At 47.5% G+C, this 14192-nt stretch overlaps 1 protein-coding gene across 1 annotated transcript; it reads left to right on the plus strand.

Annotated features, from left to right (window-relative positions):
- The first annotated feature begins 395 nt into the window (after window positions 1-395).
- Window positions 396-13787, plus strand: CCT5 (chaperonin containing TCP1 subunit 5). The gene is made up of 11 exons (XM_081231259.1): window positions 396-559; window positions 3313-3373; window positions 3856-4020; window positions 5302-5500; window positions 7262-7454; window positions 7538-7687; window positions 10129-10248; window positions 10862-11047; window positions 11785-11922; window positions 12348-12528; window positions 13573-13787. Exons 1-11 carry the CDS (start codon window positions 455-457, stop codon window positions 13698-13700), a joined length of 1626 nt encoding a protein of 541 aa, XP_081087385.1. The 5' UTR covers window positions 396-454; the 3' UTR covers window positions 13701-13787.
- The last annotated feature ends 405 nt before the right edge of the window (window positions 13788-14192 follow it).

Consider the following 14192-nt stretch of genomic DNA (forward strand, 5'->3'; position numbering starts at 1 on the left):
CCAGCCGCGCTCACCTCCCTCCATCGCGAGATCTCCTGTAGTTTTAAAAAAAGGAAGTGGACTCTACCATCTTCTCGGAGCCGGGGTGGGAAGGAGGGAGAAAATAATGCTCTAAGTAAATGAGCTCCTCGTTGGGAACCACTGTCAAGAAATAGTCAATTTTATAGCTTTAATAAATGTTGAGCTTCTATCTACTCCTGGCTTTTGGGTTCTCAAGTTCCCGTCCGTGTCTTCCAACTTCCCCCCACAGCTTCCTGGATGATAGAAGTTTCCGAAGGCCGCTGATTCCAGAAGGTACTGTCCGGTGTTAAATTAGTCTCTAGTGAGAAATAAGTCTCAGGAGGCCTGTACTGCGCATGCGCGAGCTTTTGCGCCCGCTCGCGAGAGCAGAGTGTGTTCTTGCTTCCGCGGTAGTTTCCGCCGGTTGCGGGCCAGTAACCGCTGTGGCTGCATCATGGCGTCCTTTGGGACCCTCGCCTTCGATGAATATGGCCGCCCTTTCCTCATCATCAAGGATCAGGACCGCAAGTCTCGTCTTATGGGACTTGAGGCCCTCAAGGTAACGGGAAAGGGACGCACTGGCGGTGGGATGAGAGGACGCGGCCGAAGCCAGTGGCTCTGCGCCTGCGCCACTTCACAGTGGTTCTGCCACGTGCTCCCGGGGAAGGTTCGAGGGAGCCCCTCTGGTCTCCAGTCCTGCAGCCCACGCCTCGGGCCCGGGAAAGGCCGACGTATAAGCCCTTAGTCCCATTTGGGGGTTAAAGTGGCCCGCAGGCGCCCTTCAGAATTGGGTGGGGCGGCTTGAATTCACTGGTGTTGAAGGCGCGGCCCCGCTGGTTTCTCCAGCCTGCAGTCCTTCCGAGCAGCGTTTTCAGCAGTAAGATGCAGCGGAGGTATTCTCAGGTCACCTGGCCGGTTAGGACTCTAATTGTTAGCCTTCAGGCGGTGTCCCTACAACAGCCCCAAAGGAAATGAGGTTCATTTTCTTTGTCGCTTCCTAAAGGCTTAGTCATTTACAGCGTATTTCATTTTTGAGTCCCTTTATGCATGGCGTATTTCTGGACGTGGGGTCGTAAAAATTTAAAAACGACCTGCAGGAATGAAAAGTTGTCACCAATAACCATAATACTGCAGGAGTGAAAAGTTTTCACCAGTAACCATAATACAAGATTGTGTGCGACCAGAATCACCAGTTTTGGGAGGGATGGCAGGTAAAAGTTGGAGGGTGTCCTTCAGGCGTTGGAGAGAGGATTGATTGGCTTTTGATCAGAGATGGAGTTCTGTTTTGAACGGGAGAGAGCTAGCTTCCAGGAAGAGGAAACAGTGAACGCAAGGACCGGGGCAGGAGAACGCATGGCATGTTGTAGAAGACAGCACTTCGGTTTTAACAGTACAGTCTACTTTAAGTTACAGTGGCTCCGAAAAGTGGAAGTTCTTGGATGCCCCGCAATCGAGGTGTTATCCTGAGGGATGGGAGGGGAGCCATTGAAGGGGATTTGAACAGAGTCACAGTTGAAGTAGAACTAAACTTGGGGAGGTAGCATTTGGGATGGAATCCATGACGTTGCTGTGTATGGACCGTGTCACCAGGTCTGAGGTGTCCCTGTTTGCTTAGTTTCTTGGGGTTTTACTTAAATTAAGAAGCAGTACAGTTCTACTCCGGGCTGTTTGTTTGACTTAGGACAAGTTACACAACCCAGTGGGGGCAATACACCCCCGTCGAGCTGAGGACCAGAGTTAAACGGGGTAACGTAAGGAGTGGCCGCCCAGTCTTTGGTACATGGTAGATCCTCACACCACTTGTGTTACGTATTCAATTCCATTTTTCACTTCAGAGAAAGTAACAGCCAGTACCTGCACCCAAAATACCAGTATAACAGAAGGTCCAGGTTATTTTGCATCTGCCACGTCTCATAGTTCTCGCATTCTGAGACAGGTACTATTTTATGGAAGAGGAAACTTGACCCCAGAGCAGTTAAGGGATTGCTTGAGGTCCCAGAGCTGGTAAAGAACAGGACCACGGTTCAGGCCCACCTCTTATCTGACTCCGCAGCCAGTGTTCTAAAGCCCACTTCTCAGCCTCGGCGCTGTTGGTATTTGGGGCTGAATCCTTCTCCGTTGTGGGGTCTGTCATGTTCAGGATGTTTAGCAGCATCCTTGGCCTCTACCCACTGTGGTCCCCTCCCTGATTGTGGCACCCAGAGGTGTCTCGGGCATTGCCACATATCTCCTGGGGGGCAGTACCACCCCTGGTTAAGAATATATATGCCACGTCCCTGTGGTTATTATCCTATAAAAATTCCATTGTGCACACCTGTCAGTCAAGGTGTATTTTGGGGATTACCAGTATTTTCACAAACCTGGTGAACTTTGTGTGTTTTGTTACCTGTTAGTTGGAGTGACAGGGGTAGGCTTCACGGCACGTGTGCGTTTGAACTGCTTGGAGACTTGTTCAGGATTTTGACGGGCGGAGGGTTTTCTGTGCATCGGTGCTTCGGCGACCAGAATTCCTGTTGGGGCGCAGGCACAGGCTGTCCTCACTGGAAGGGGGCGGGGTCTCAGACTGTGGAGGGCTTTGAAGAGCAGCTGGAGCTTTTGGACGTGAGAGTTGAGGTGCTGGGGAGTCATTTAAGGGCTGGGGACTGGAGAGTAACATGTTTGAGAGAAATGGATGGCTTAGCTAGATGGAGGATGAATCCGAAGGATCGGTGAGGTAGGAGACCAGGAAGTCTGTAAGGTGCGATGGATCAGGGTTAGGTTGGTGACGGCAGGAATAGGAAGACGGGGAACCAGACAGATGAGTGTAATCGTGTGGAAGGAGGAAAGGATGCATTCAGGCTGCTGTCCTTTTCAGCATTGACCACCTTGTGGGTTGTGTACTGGCTGGACCACCTGAGAGAGGAGAGTGCAGTAAACCGTAGTGCGACAGTTGAAGGTGCTGTGTGTTGACGGCCAGACTCTTCACATGACGTTAGCATTGCTCAGTGGTCTTGCAAGGCCTGTCAGGTCAGACTGTCTATGCTCTGGGCTGTAAAATGGGCCCGTAGAACCTGCCTCATAGATGCGTTGAGGATTAAAGAGAGAACACAGAGCACTTAGTTCTGTTCTTTTACTTAGTTCTGTTCTTTTACATAAGAATTGCCTTCTGACACTAGCAGTTGGGAAGTGGTCACCGTTAGATATGGACCTGTCTGCTGCTACTTCTAGAGAATGGAAAATATGTCATAAGTGATTTTTATAACCATCAGCTCTGTGTTCTTAACTCTTAAAATTATATGTAACTTGAATATTGGCTTTTTCTGTTTCATTTAGTCTCATATAATGGCAGCAAAGGCTGTAGCAAATACAATGAAAACATCACTTGGACCAAATGGTAAGAGACTAACATTCTCTGTTTTTTAACAAAAGTCATAAATGATAAATAGTCAATACGGTATCTTTGCCGAAAGTTAGGAAACGAACGGAGGCATCCTCCCCCCTAATATGGCCAAACGTTTTTGGTGTATTCCAGACCGTAAACACCGTTACAGTCGTAATGCACATACAATTTTACACTAGATGTTTTATCCACTTAACATAATTACCATTAGCATTTTCTAAATCATAGCTGTTGTCTTTTGTGACATTATATTTTGTGATGACTGTTACGTTTTGTGATACTGCATAATTTTTTTGCCATTTCTGTGGTTTTAGCCATTTTAAATTGTTTCCAATGTTTTGCTTTAGATTAGCCAACCTAGAAAGGTCTTCATGGAGATATTCCTTTATGTATGTTGAATTATTTATTTATCATAAATTCCTAGATAGGAACTGGGTCAAGAGGTCAAAGCCATTTTCAACATTGGTGTCTTTTAGGGCTCGATAAGATGATGGTGGATAAGGATGGCGACGTGACCGTAACTAATGACGGGGCCACCATCTTAAGCATGATGGACGTCGATCATCAGATCGCCAAGCTGATGGTTGAACTGTCCAAATCACAGGATGATGAAATTGGAGACGGAACCACAGGAGTGGTTGGTAAGAAAAGGCAAAATATCCTTTCTCATTTAAGAGGTGTCATTTAATATTACGGGCCTCACACGCCTGCTGAGAATGTTTATTCTGAATTAAATCATGGGGAGACAGTCGGACAAATCCAAATGGACACGATACAAGACAAGTGGCCCAGACTCTTCAAAACTGTCACTGTCATAAAAGAACAAGAAGGGGGTGGGGGGTAGAGTTAGGCAATTATTCTAGGTTCAAGGAGCGAAGGAGACACGACAGCCAGCTGTAATGTGTAAACCTCGGTTGGATGCCTGGTGTGTTTGTTTCTTCCTGGCTGTGAAGAATGTTTGGGACATATGGGGTCATTTGTGAGTCATGTATTAGAGTCGTATCTTATCGATGTTAAGGTTCCTGAGTGTGACAGTTGTGTTACAGTGATGCAGGAGAATGACCTTTTCCTTAGGAGCTGTGTTGAAGTATTTAGGGGTTACATGTCTGACTTCTGCAACTAATTTTCACATAGTTGAAAAGGCACACATCTGTAGAAAAAACAAATGCGACAAAATGTTATTAATGAGTAAACTAGTGTTCATTTTACTGTCTTGAAATTTTTTCTGAAGGTTTGAATTTTTTAAAATTTGGAAGGATTGATAAGATGAATGTCTTTAATGTTACTTTTTCTGTATTTGAAATTTGAATGAATTTATTCAGCAAATATTTCAAATGTTCATTGGGTACCAAGCACTGTTCTGGATGTGCTTGGAATACAGCAGCATTAAAACAACTCTTCAGGGCTTCCCTGGTGGCGCAGTAGTAGAGAGTCCACCTGCCAATGCAGGGGACACAGGTTCGTGCCCCGGTCCGGGAAAAACCCGCATGCCGTGGAGCGGCTGGGCCTGTGAGCCATAAAAAAAAAAAAAAAAAAAAACTCTTCATCTTTGTGATGCTGAAATGAGAGAGGAAGGCAAGGGGGGAGGATAATAAACAAATTTTGTAATCCTTGTATCGCCAACATAAATGTCCCTGAACAGAAATCGCTGGTCCAGGAGACATAAGAAGTTTTTTTCCCTTTATAAAAATGTTTGCGATTTATGTTCTTTACATTCTGTATATCACCAAGAATTGAACATGCATCTGTAAGAGATACCTGTTAGGACTTTGTTAGGACCGAAGCAGAATTTGATTAGATGGCCTCAGCCTTTGAGACGCTTCCAGCTTCATTCCGGAGCCTTCCTGTTTCCAGCAGCAGCATCTGATTTGTTTTGAGTTTCAGCGATTTCCTGAGCCAGGTATGTGTTGTCTCATCTGCAGTCCTGGCTGGTGCCCTGTTGGAAGAGGCTGAGCAGCTGCTGGACCGCGGCATCCACCCCATCAGGATCGCTGATGGCTACGAGCAGGCCGCCCGCATCGCGATCGAGTACCTGGACAGGATCAGCGATAGCGTCCTCGTCGACATGAAGGACACCGAGCCCCTGATCCAGACCGCGAAGACCACGCTGGGCTCCAAAGTGTGCGTGTACAGTACAGCGTTGCCGGGCGCGTTCACAGAGTGGGCAGAGTTTGTGTGCCTGTTCAGAAAGGCAACTGAGAATTGTCATTGATGGTTTCCTGTTGATTTAATGAGCTGCTTTCGGTTTGTGTTGTTATTTTGGTTTACTCTGTCTTTACTGCAAATGTAGACGGGCATTTTGTGTTTTAGTTGGAAGCTGAATTTCCAGGTTTGGTTATTAAGGCCTCTTGACAGTATTTGGAAACTATAGAGTTCTTTAATTTGGCAGGATAGGGTGGGTTAGCAAAAGGTCCTACTAGTGGGATGTATTAATTTTTCATAGCAATTCTTTCTACCATTTTTTGCTAGGAAGCCTTTTAGTGGGGAGGTTCTGCTTTTATTCACTCAACAAGCAAGTTAATGATCCAGAGTTCTGATATAGTATGAAGGGGCAGTCTTGAAGTTTGACTTAAGCGGAAAGTGACTTAGGTTTGTAACATTTACACGGTACCGACTGTGTGCCAGGCCTGCTGCCAAGTCTTGGGGACGCAAGACACAGTCGTTGCCCCAGAGACCCAAAGCAGCGTCAGCCCCAGGACACACTTACTTTGAACAACGGTAGAGACTCGTGGACTCTTGTAAAAATGTAGCATAAAAATCCAGTGTAAGGTGCCTTATTACATTGTTTTTCATATCCATATCAATTTGAGAAATGTTTTAATTTGTGCCAAGAAGGAAGACATGGTCTCAACCTAGAGGTCAGGGGAAGTGCTACCAAAACGTCTGCTGCCTTGTGCCTCGGGGGAAAGGCGTCCACTGCAGCACGGTGTTAAAGCAAATAAGTCTTCGTTGATGCCAGCTGTCCCCTTGTTGCAGGTCTGAGTTGAGACAGCTCCGGGGCAAGGGTGACTACCCAAGGTGGCCTCTGTCCCAAGTACAGCATTGTTTTTCTCCTGAAAAGCAGGCATTACCCTTTCTTGAAGTGCACAAATCGTGTGTTGTTATTGCTTTCTAAGTTGGCCCTGCTTTATTTGCAAGTCTTTATAAAATCCCAGTATGTGTAGGTCTTTACTACAGAAAATGTCCAAATGGATTAACGAGGGCCAGATATCCTCAACATAAAGCAAAACGTTGTATATCAGTTACTTAGGTCACACGGTATTTTTAGTTTCATGATTCTCTGTTCTAGGTGACCTAAGATTTCAGGCACTGTATTTCAAGTACTAGAGTTCCCTTGTGGTTTCTCCAGAATCAAATTAAAATCACTGAGCAGTCTTTTCCGATGTTTCAAAACTTTCAAAAAAGATAACGTCCGCCCTCTGTAACTGATATGGTCAGGCCTTTTTCATTAAGTGCTGCACCTCCTGTGGATGCGATTGGCTTCTCCTTGGTGGTTTCATCGCTTTCCCATTCTGTTTTGGCTTCAGAATGTTAATAGTATTAAAAAGTGGCAGTCTTGGTAAACTTTTGGTTCTTGCTGTACTTCAGTGGTCTCTTACGTATATTCATAATGGAAGGATATAGTAAATTTCAGTTATTGTTAGTGAAAATACAGATGGAATTTTTTTCCCATCCCAGGTTATGATTCCCTTTGGGGCCCCTGCATCCCAGGTTAAGAATCCCTGCTCCAGACGGTTGAAAGTGAGGGTTGTGGTGGCATTCTTTTTGTTCAGTGTCTGTGGGTTGCAGTATGTTGTGTCGTATGAGTTACCACATCACGTGTTGTGCTCTGGTTGCAATCACTGTTCAGCGAACGTGAAAGATTTGTTTCATGTGTTTCAGGGTTAACAGCTGTCACCGACAAATGGCCGAGATTGCCGTGAACGCCGTCCTCACTGTGGCTGACATGCAGCGCAGAGACGTTGACTTCGAGCTCATCAAAGTAGAAGGCAAAGTGGGCGGGAGGCTGGAGGACACCAAGCTGATCAAGGGCGTGATCGTGGACAAGGATTTCAGTCACCCGCAGATGCCCAAAGTGAGTCAGCGCCTTCTGCAGCGTCAGGCTTTTCCCTCCTTAGCCCACTGGCTTGTTCATGACGTTTCTGTCTCTCACTGTAGCAAGTGGAAGATGCTAAGATTGCCATCCTAACATGTCCGTTTGAACCGCCGAAACCAAAGACGAAGCATAAGCTGGATGTGACGTCTGTAGAAGATTTTAAAGCCCTTCAGAAATATGAAAAGGAGAAGTTTGAGGAGATGATTCGGCAGGTAAGTCTTACTGTGGCTCTTGGTGAAATTTAAAACTTTGAGAGGATGCAGTTACTTAGCTCCAGGTGGTGAATACATGTGGTGCTGATCTGTGTTAATCTTGATACTTTATGTGGCTACAAATAAGGTATTAAAGGTATAGGCTTCTTTCCTTTATTTTTTCTTTAAATCTTATTTTTTGTATGTATAAACTTATTTATCGTTGGCTGCGTTGGGTCTTCGTTGCTGTGCGCGGGCTTTTCTCTAGTTGCGGCGAGCGGGGGCTTCTCGTTGTGGAATATGGGCTCTGGGCTTCAGTAGTTGTGGCCCGCGGGCTTCAGTAGTTGTGGCTCGTGGGCTCTAGAGCGCAGGCTCAGTAGTTGTGGCGCACAGGCTTAGTGGCTCCGCGGCATGTTGGCTCTTCCCAGACCAGGGCTCGAACCCATGCCCCCTGCATTGGCAGGCGGATTCTTAACCACTGCACCACCAGGGAAGCCCCTCCTTTACTTTTACATTATCAAATGGATAAACATTCACAGTGAGAAAAAAAATCAAATGGCACAGGACGGCATAAGGGGGCAAGTCTTAAAAAGGTAACGTGTGTGGGGCGCATGAAGGACTCGGCCTGGGTATGTGGAGCAGCACCTTCGACTTTACATGCTTGTTCTCCTGGGCACATCTGAGCCAGTGTGTGCCAGGTTTGAACAGTTGTAGTGTGGCTTACCACACGTTTGAGACTTCAAGTATAACTTCTAGACAAAAGAGTTGCTGAGTAACCGCAATCAAACCAGAATGCAGTCAGTCATCCCAGTTCATTACTCAAACAAGTCAAGAGGATTATTTTATAAATACTTAACTTTCTCGCTGGCTATTAGCGTTCTACACGTGCCTGCTCTCCGAAGAAACAGTTCCTCTTTTGGGGACTCTGTCCTTGGGAGTTTAAAACACCAGCACGCAGGGATGCGTGAACATGGGTCTCTACTAAAACATTATCATAGCGAACAAACTAGAAGCTGTTCCAGTGTTTTTGAGGGGAGGGGGGAATAGTTGAGTTCATTTATGCTTTCATGGTATATCTCTCTGCTTAGTATATACCAGACACTGTTGTGGGCCCTGGATATACGGCAGTAAACAAAGCAGAGCGCTTGTTCTTGGGGTGCAGGATGAGGGGAAAGCAGGTCGGGGGACTGTTACAGACACTGGTCAAAGGGCCTCTAAGGGCGTGGCGTGTGGGCAGAGACCTCAGAGAAGTGAGAGCACCATGTCTGGGTGAGGAGCACTCCAGGCTGCAGCAAGGTGGGGGTGGGCAGCACGTGCAAAGGCCCTGAGGCTGGGAACAGCCGGCTGAGGGGTTGGGCGTGCTGGCAGAGGGCTGTAAGTGAAAGCTTGTTATCTGGGCTCTATCTAGGGTGGCCATGGGAGTGCTGGCCGAGGTGCCTTGCAGGAAAAGAGGACAGGAACCAAGATGCCAGGGGGGTCAGGTGGACCGTGTTGATAGGTGTGCAGGTTGCCAGGAACGCTAACAGGAGTGGTGATGGGGCTGGATGACAACACTGTCAGGAATGAGAGTGTGACCCAAAGAGGGACGTTGTGGGTGGCCGGGAGAGGCAAGGGCCCCTCCTGCTTGGAGCATGTGGGAGGGAAAATAGCCATTTGAGGAGGAGGCATGGGCACGTTGGTTTTTCAGGGGACAACCAGCGTTCCTTCACAGCAAGAATGGAAAGGAAACATTGCCAAGAAGGAGTTTGGCGATGGGCTGAATTCCAGAGGGCTATGGAAGGTTCCAGAGGGTCAGGGAAGGGTGGGGGAGGGGGAGAGCCAGGTGGGTGGGTGGAGACAGGAGTGAAATGGCAGCTATGGGACACGGCATAGTCCTTACCGCCTGGGGAAGGATTGACAGTACCAATCACTGCCGCCGTCCCGGGAGGAGCCACTTAGCTGTTTGTGGGGTTGGGGGCGGGGGAAGGTCGTACTAGAATCAGGGTCACCTCTGTCAGCCTGTAAATTAGCCTGTATCGTGTTCCACGGAGGATAGCCCACTCAAGTGCGAAAAGCAAGCTACAGAAAATTGTATCGCAAGATTCAATTTTTGTTAAACACACACACGAATAAACTGCTTCATAGGTGTTCGTGGCAACACAGAGCTGTGGACCTTGGTTTCCGGGGGGCAGGGTTTTGGCCTTGTTGACGTGCCTCGTGTTGCTTCACTTGTAACAGTGGCATTCACGTGAATTGCTAACGTTTAAAGCTTTGTTTAAAAATGAGGTGATTCCCGTTGATATGTGTTCAATATTTAGAGTTTAGAGCTGACAGAAGGCAGACATTTGGATATTTCTTTTCTTCTCTTTTCTGTGCATTATTTTAATGCACACACCTAGCTATGTTTCTCACCGTTTTTCAAACAGAAGAGCTCAAGGAGTACTTACTTTTTATTAACATGATTACGGCATTTCTTTCCTCAGATTAAAGAAACTGGCGCTAACCTAGCCATTTGCCAGTGGGGCTTTGACGACGAAGCAAATCACTTACTTCTTCAGAATAACCTGCCTGCGGTTCGTTGGGTCGGAGGCCCTGAAATCGAGGTAGGAGGCTCCCTGAGAAGAGACTGCGAACACGGGTTGAGCTTACGGTGCGTTTCTGCCCGTGAGGCTGCAGTGACCTCGCGCGCGGGCAGTCAGCACTCTGTGCCAGGGCTCCACAGGTGAGAGGAGGGTGCACTGGGGGAGAGGAGGACGCTGGAGTCTCTGTCACCATTTTTATGCGTGTTTCTGATGTTTCACGGCACTTGGGAACGCTTTCCCCTCTCCCCCGGCTGTCTTGTAGGCGCTCTGAGGCAGGGGCACGGGCTGCCCACTTCGCTGTCAGTCCCATCAGTACTGAGAGCCATTGCACACGTGGTCCGTAGCCCGGCACACGTGGCCTCGTGGCTCCTCGTGGCAGGGACCGGTGGGGAGCTGAGGGCTGCGCGCGGGGTCATGGCGCCGGGCCGCCTTGCAGCCTGACCAGGACGCCCAGGTCTTCGGAACCTTGCTCAGTGAGCTGGGCTTTCGGGGTGGACTTTGAAACCTGGGCCAGGCTGGGGCAGAGGTTCTACTGAACGCAGCGCTCGTGGGTCAAGTGTGGCTCCTCCGTGGTCCGATTTTGAGAGTCCCCGCTCACCAGCCTGGTCTTCCTTCCCCCCGGCCCGCCGGTCAGCTGATCGCCATCGCCACGGGCGGCCGCATCGTCCCGAGGTTCTCAGAGCTCACGGCCGAGAAGCTGGGCTTTGCGGGTCTTGTGAAGGAGATTTCATTCGGGACCACTAAAGACAAGATGCTGGTCATCGAGCAGTGCAAGAACTCCAGAGCCGTCACCATTTTCATCAGAGGAGGAAATAAGATGGTGAGAACGCAGTTGTTTGTCCTACATTTTTTCAGAATCTGGAACGTGATTTGGCTTTTCCCATAATGTACTTAACTGAGACACGGTTACCTTGAGAAAGATGGCAGCATATTTCTTAGAGAAGCAAGGACACGTCCGGAATCCCCTGGTGGTCCAGTGGTTAGGACTCAGCGCGTTCGCTGCCAGGGCCTGGGTTCGGTCCCTGGCCAGGGAACTAAGATCCTGCAAGCCGTGCGGTGCAGCCGGGGAAAAAAAGGACACGTCACAGCGTAAGATACTAAAGACCGTGTTCCACTGTTGGGTCTACGAGGCACACTTGCCTTTCCTCCGTCTCGTAGGTGTAAATGGGGAACCTGAGGGTAACCACTGGCACTCCCTCCATTCACCAGGAGTGGGTTTTAGTGCATCAAGATGAGTAAGACTCAGTGTGAGGGTGTTTCTTTGTCGTTTTTGTTTGACCCCCTTCACTTGGGCACAGGTCCTGGAAGGAGTCCCTGGCTGCCCTGTATTTTGGGGTTTTTTAACTACGTTATAGGGAGGAAAAGTAGAATAGATAGAAACCATCTGGCAAAGAACCTTCTGGCACCAGTCTTTTTAACCAAGGATATTACTGGGGGCGAGGTAGGAATTTTTTCAGTACCCAGCAAGCACTTAGATTAAACCCCAGGTGCACGGTATTCGGCTCTAAAGTGATTAGATTGTGATCACGTTAACTTAGGCAAAATTGTTTTCCCCAGATCATCGAGGAAGCCAAACGATCCCTTCACGACGCTCTGTGTGTCATCCGGAACCTCATCCGTGACAACCGCGTGGTGTACGGCGGAGGCGCTGCCGAAATAGCCTGTGCTCTGGCCGTCAGCCAGGAGGCCGACAAGGTGAGTGAGACCCGTCACAGATTGTGCAGCGTGTGCAGCGGGGATGCTAGACCCCAGGCGTCTGATCTGCGTCGATTCTCGTGCCCGTGTACTCGAGTGCAGGTTACCACAAACCAGCGTGTCTCAGCCTTTTTCAGACCTTGCAGCCTCAACAGCAAATCTCTGCACTCTTAACGTTACTTGAAATTCAGAATTAATCAGACGTCGTACCTGCAGGCACAGCAGGAAGGGCTGACCTGTTCCGACTTCTCACACATGTACCTTCTCCATCCTTATCCTGTAGTGACGTTTTCATAGGACGGCCTGTCCTTAGAATTCTTTGAGTTAGCTTTTCAAAGTACGCGATTTAATTATGTTTCCAAATAGCTGCTGGGGGGGGGGGGGCATTGGCCAAGTACGCTGACTGTAACCATGTGCCCTTCCAGTGCCCCACCTTGGAGCAGTACGCCATGAGAGCCTTCGCCGACGCTCTGGAGGTCATCCCCATGGCCCTTGCCGAAAACAGCGGCATGAATCCCATCCAGACTATGACCGAAGTCCGAGCCAAACAAGTGAAGGAGATGAACCCTGCCCTCGGGATTGACTGTATGCACAGGGGAACAAACGGTGAGGCACTGTCACCACTCTGGGGCTGCGGTTCGACTTAACTTGAAGCATTACGTGCTGCGTGTTATCCTGTCTTTTTAAATACTTAAACACGCTTCAGGTATTTAGGTCCTGAATTTTAGAACATTTGATTTAATTACCTTGGGAAGTTAGACTGCTGGTCTTAGCAACCTACAACTAATTTTAATAACAAAAAGCTGCAGTGCGGTATTCATTCCAAAGGTGACTTCCATTTTAGAAAAAATTTCCATCTTGCCTTCTTTACACAAATGTCTGTCGGCGTGGGTTCTGTATGACCTATAAGACAGCTCTGAAATTGACTTCCGGTTTACAGCTGATTGTGTGGTTGTGTCCCATAAATTCCAGGGTGTTTTATAAATGGGATGTACTATAACTTCTGTAGCACTCGCATAGTTCATCTGCTGAAAAGGTAGCGCAGCTTTAGCGTGTTGGAGCGGTGGTCCTGGTGATTCCCAGTGATTCCTGTACTGATGGGGCCATTTCTGGGGTTCTGCAGTCAGTCCTGACCACAGAGTCTCCAGCAGTTGGTGTTTGTTTTGTTTTGTTCTGTTTTTACTTAGAACTGTAGGTATATTCTGGGTTTTAGGTTAACAGCCCAAGGACTTGAGTAGCAGCAGCAACTCCTTGTCAGACACATATTTCAGTTCCTTTAACTTGAATGCCCAGGTCTTTGTTGGAGTCACTTTACATTTCAGGCACAGTCACATCGGGCTTACTATCAGTAAGTGACGGCATTGGGTGCGCTGTGGGATGAGGTGTCGCTGAGCGATTCCCCCTTCGGCGGGTCACTGAGAAACCCAGCCTGTGGTTGAGGAGACCCCATCCCCACAGCTCTCTGGAAACCAGGCTCACGTTCCAGAATGTCCTGGGAAGCAGTGGAAGTACATTCTTCTGAAAATATAACCGGGACTAGTGGCTTCCAAATTTGTGTTTCTTAAGTTTTACTCTAATTCCATAAATTGGAGCAAGGTATTAGTAATAAATACATATGCTGTTTTATAGTAATTTATCTGTGTTTTTCAGATATGAAGCAACAACACGTCATAGAAACCTTGATTGGCAAAAAGCAACAGATCTCTCTTGCAACACAAATGGTTAGAATGATTTTGAAGATTGATGACATCCGTAAGCCTGGAGAATCTGAAGAATAAAAAGAGAATTTAGAATAAAACTTAGAAGTAAGATCCACTACCGTGATTAAATAAATGGGTGTCTTGTGGTGCATCTACAGTTATTTATTACTATGTCCTTCATTAGACACTGTAGGTGCTATAACAACAGTAGCTGTTTGGTAGCAATAGTTTCACTTGTTCAGAGACATGAAATTGTAGAGATGGGATCTCACAGGTTTTTGTATTTGTTATTAAAGGGAACTCCTTAAACAGCCTTTATATTCTGCTCTTCAAGTTAAGAAAGATTCACTGCAACATTCATCAAATGCCTTAATTGAAGGGGTTTGAGTTGATTTTTTTCTTTTTTTTTCTTTTTTTTTAAATAAGCCGTAGGACCTGTATTTAACAGCTTTAAATGTTCAGTTTGTTCTCAAGATTTATTTTAACATTGAGAAATTAAGGGCTTGGTCCTATTTATTTAAATGCTGCATCTGTGTAAATGGGTGGATCTTTGACTATAGAGACCCATCA

Source organism: Mesoplodon bidens (assembly GCF_964165515.1).
Source record: "Mesoplodon bidens genome assembly, chromosome: 4".
NCBI lineage: Eukaryota > Metazoa > Chordata > Mammalia > Artiodactyla > Ziphiidae > Mesoplodon > Mesoplodon bidens.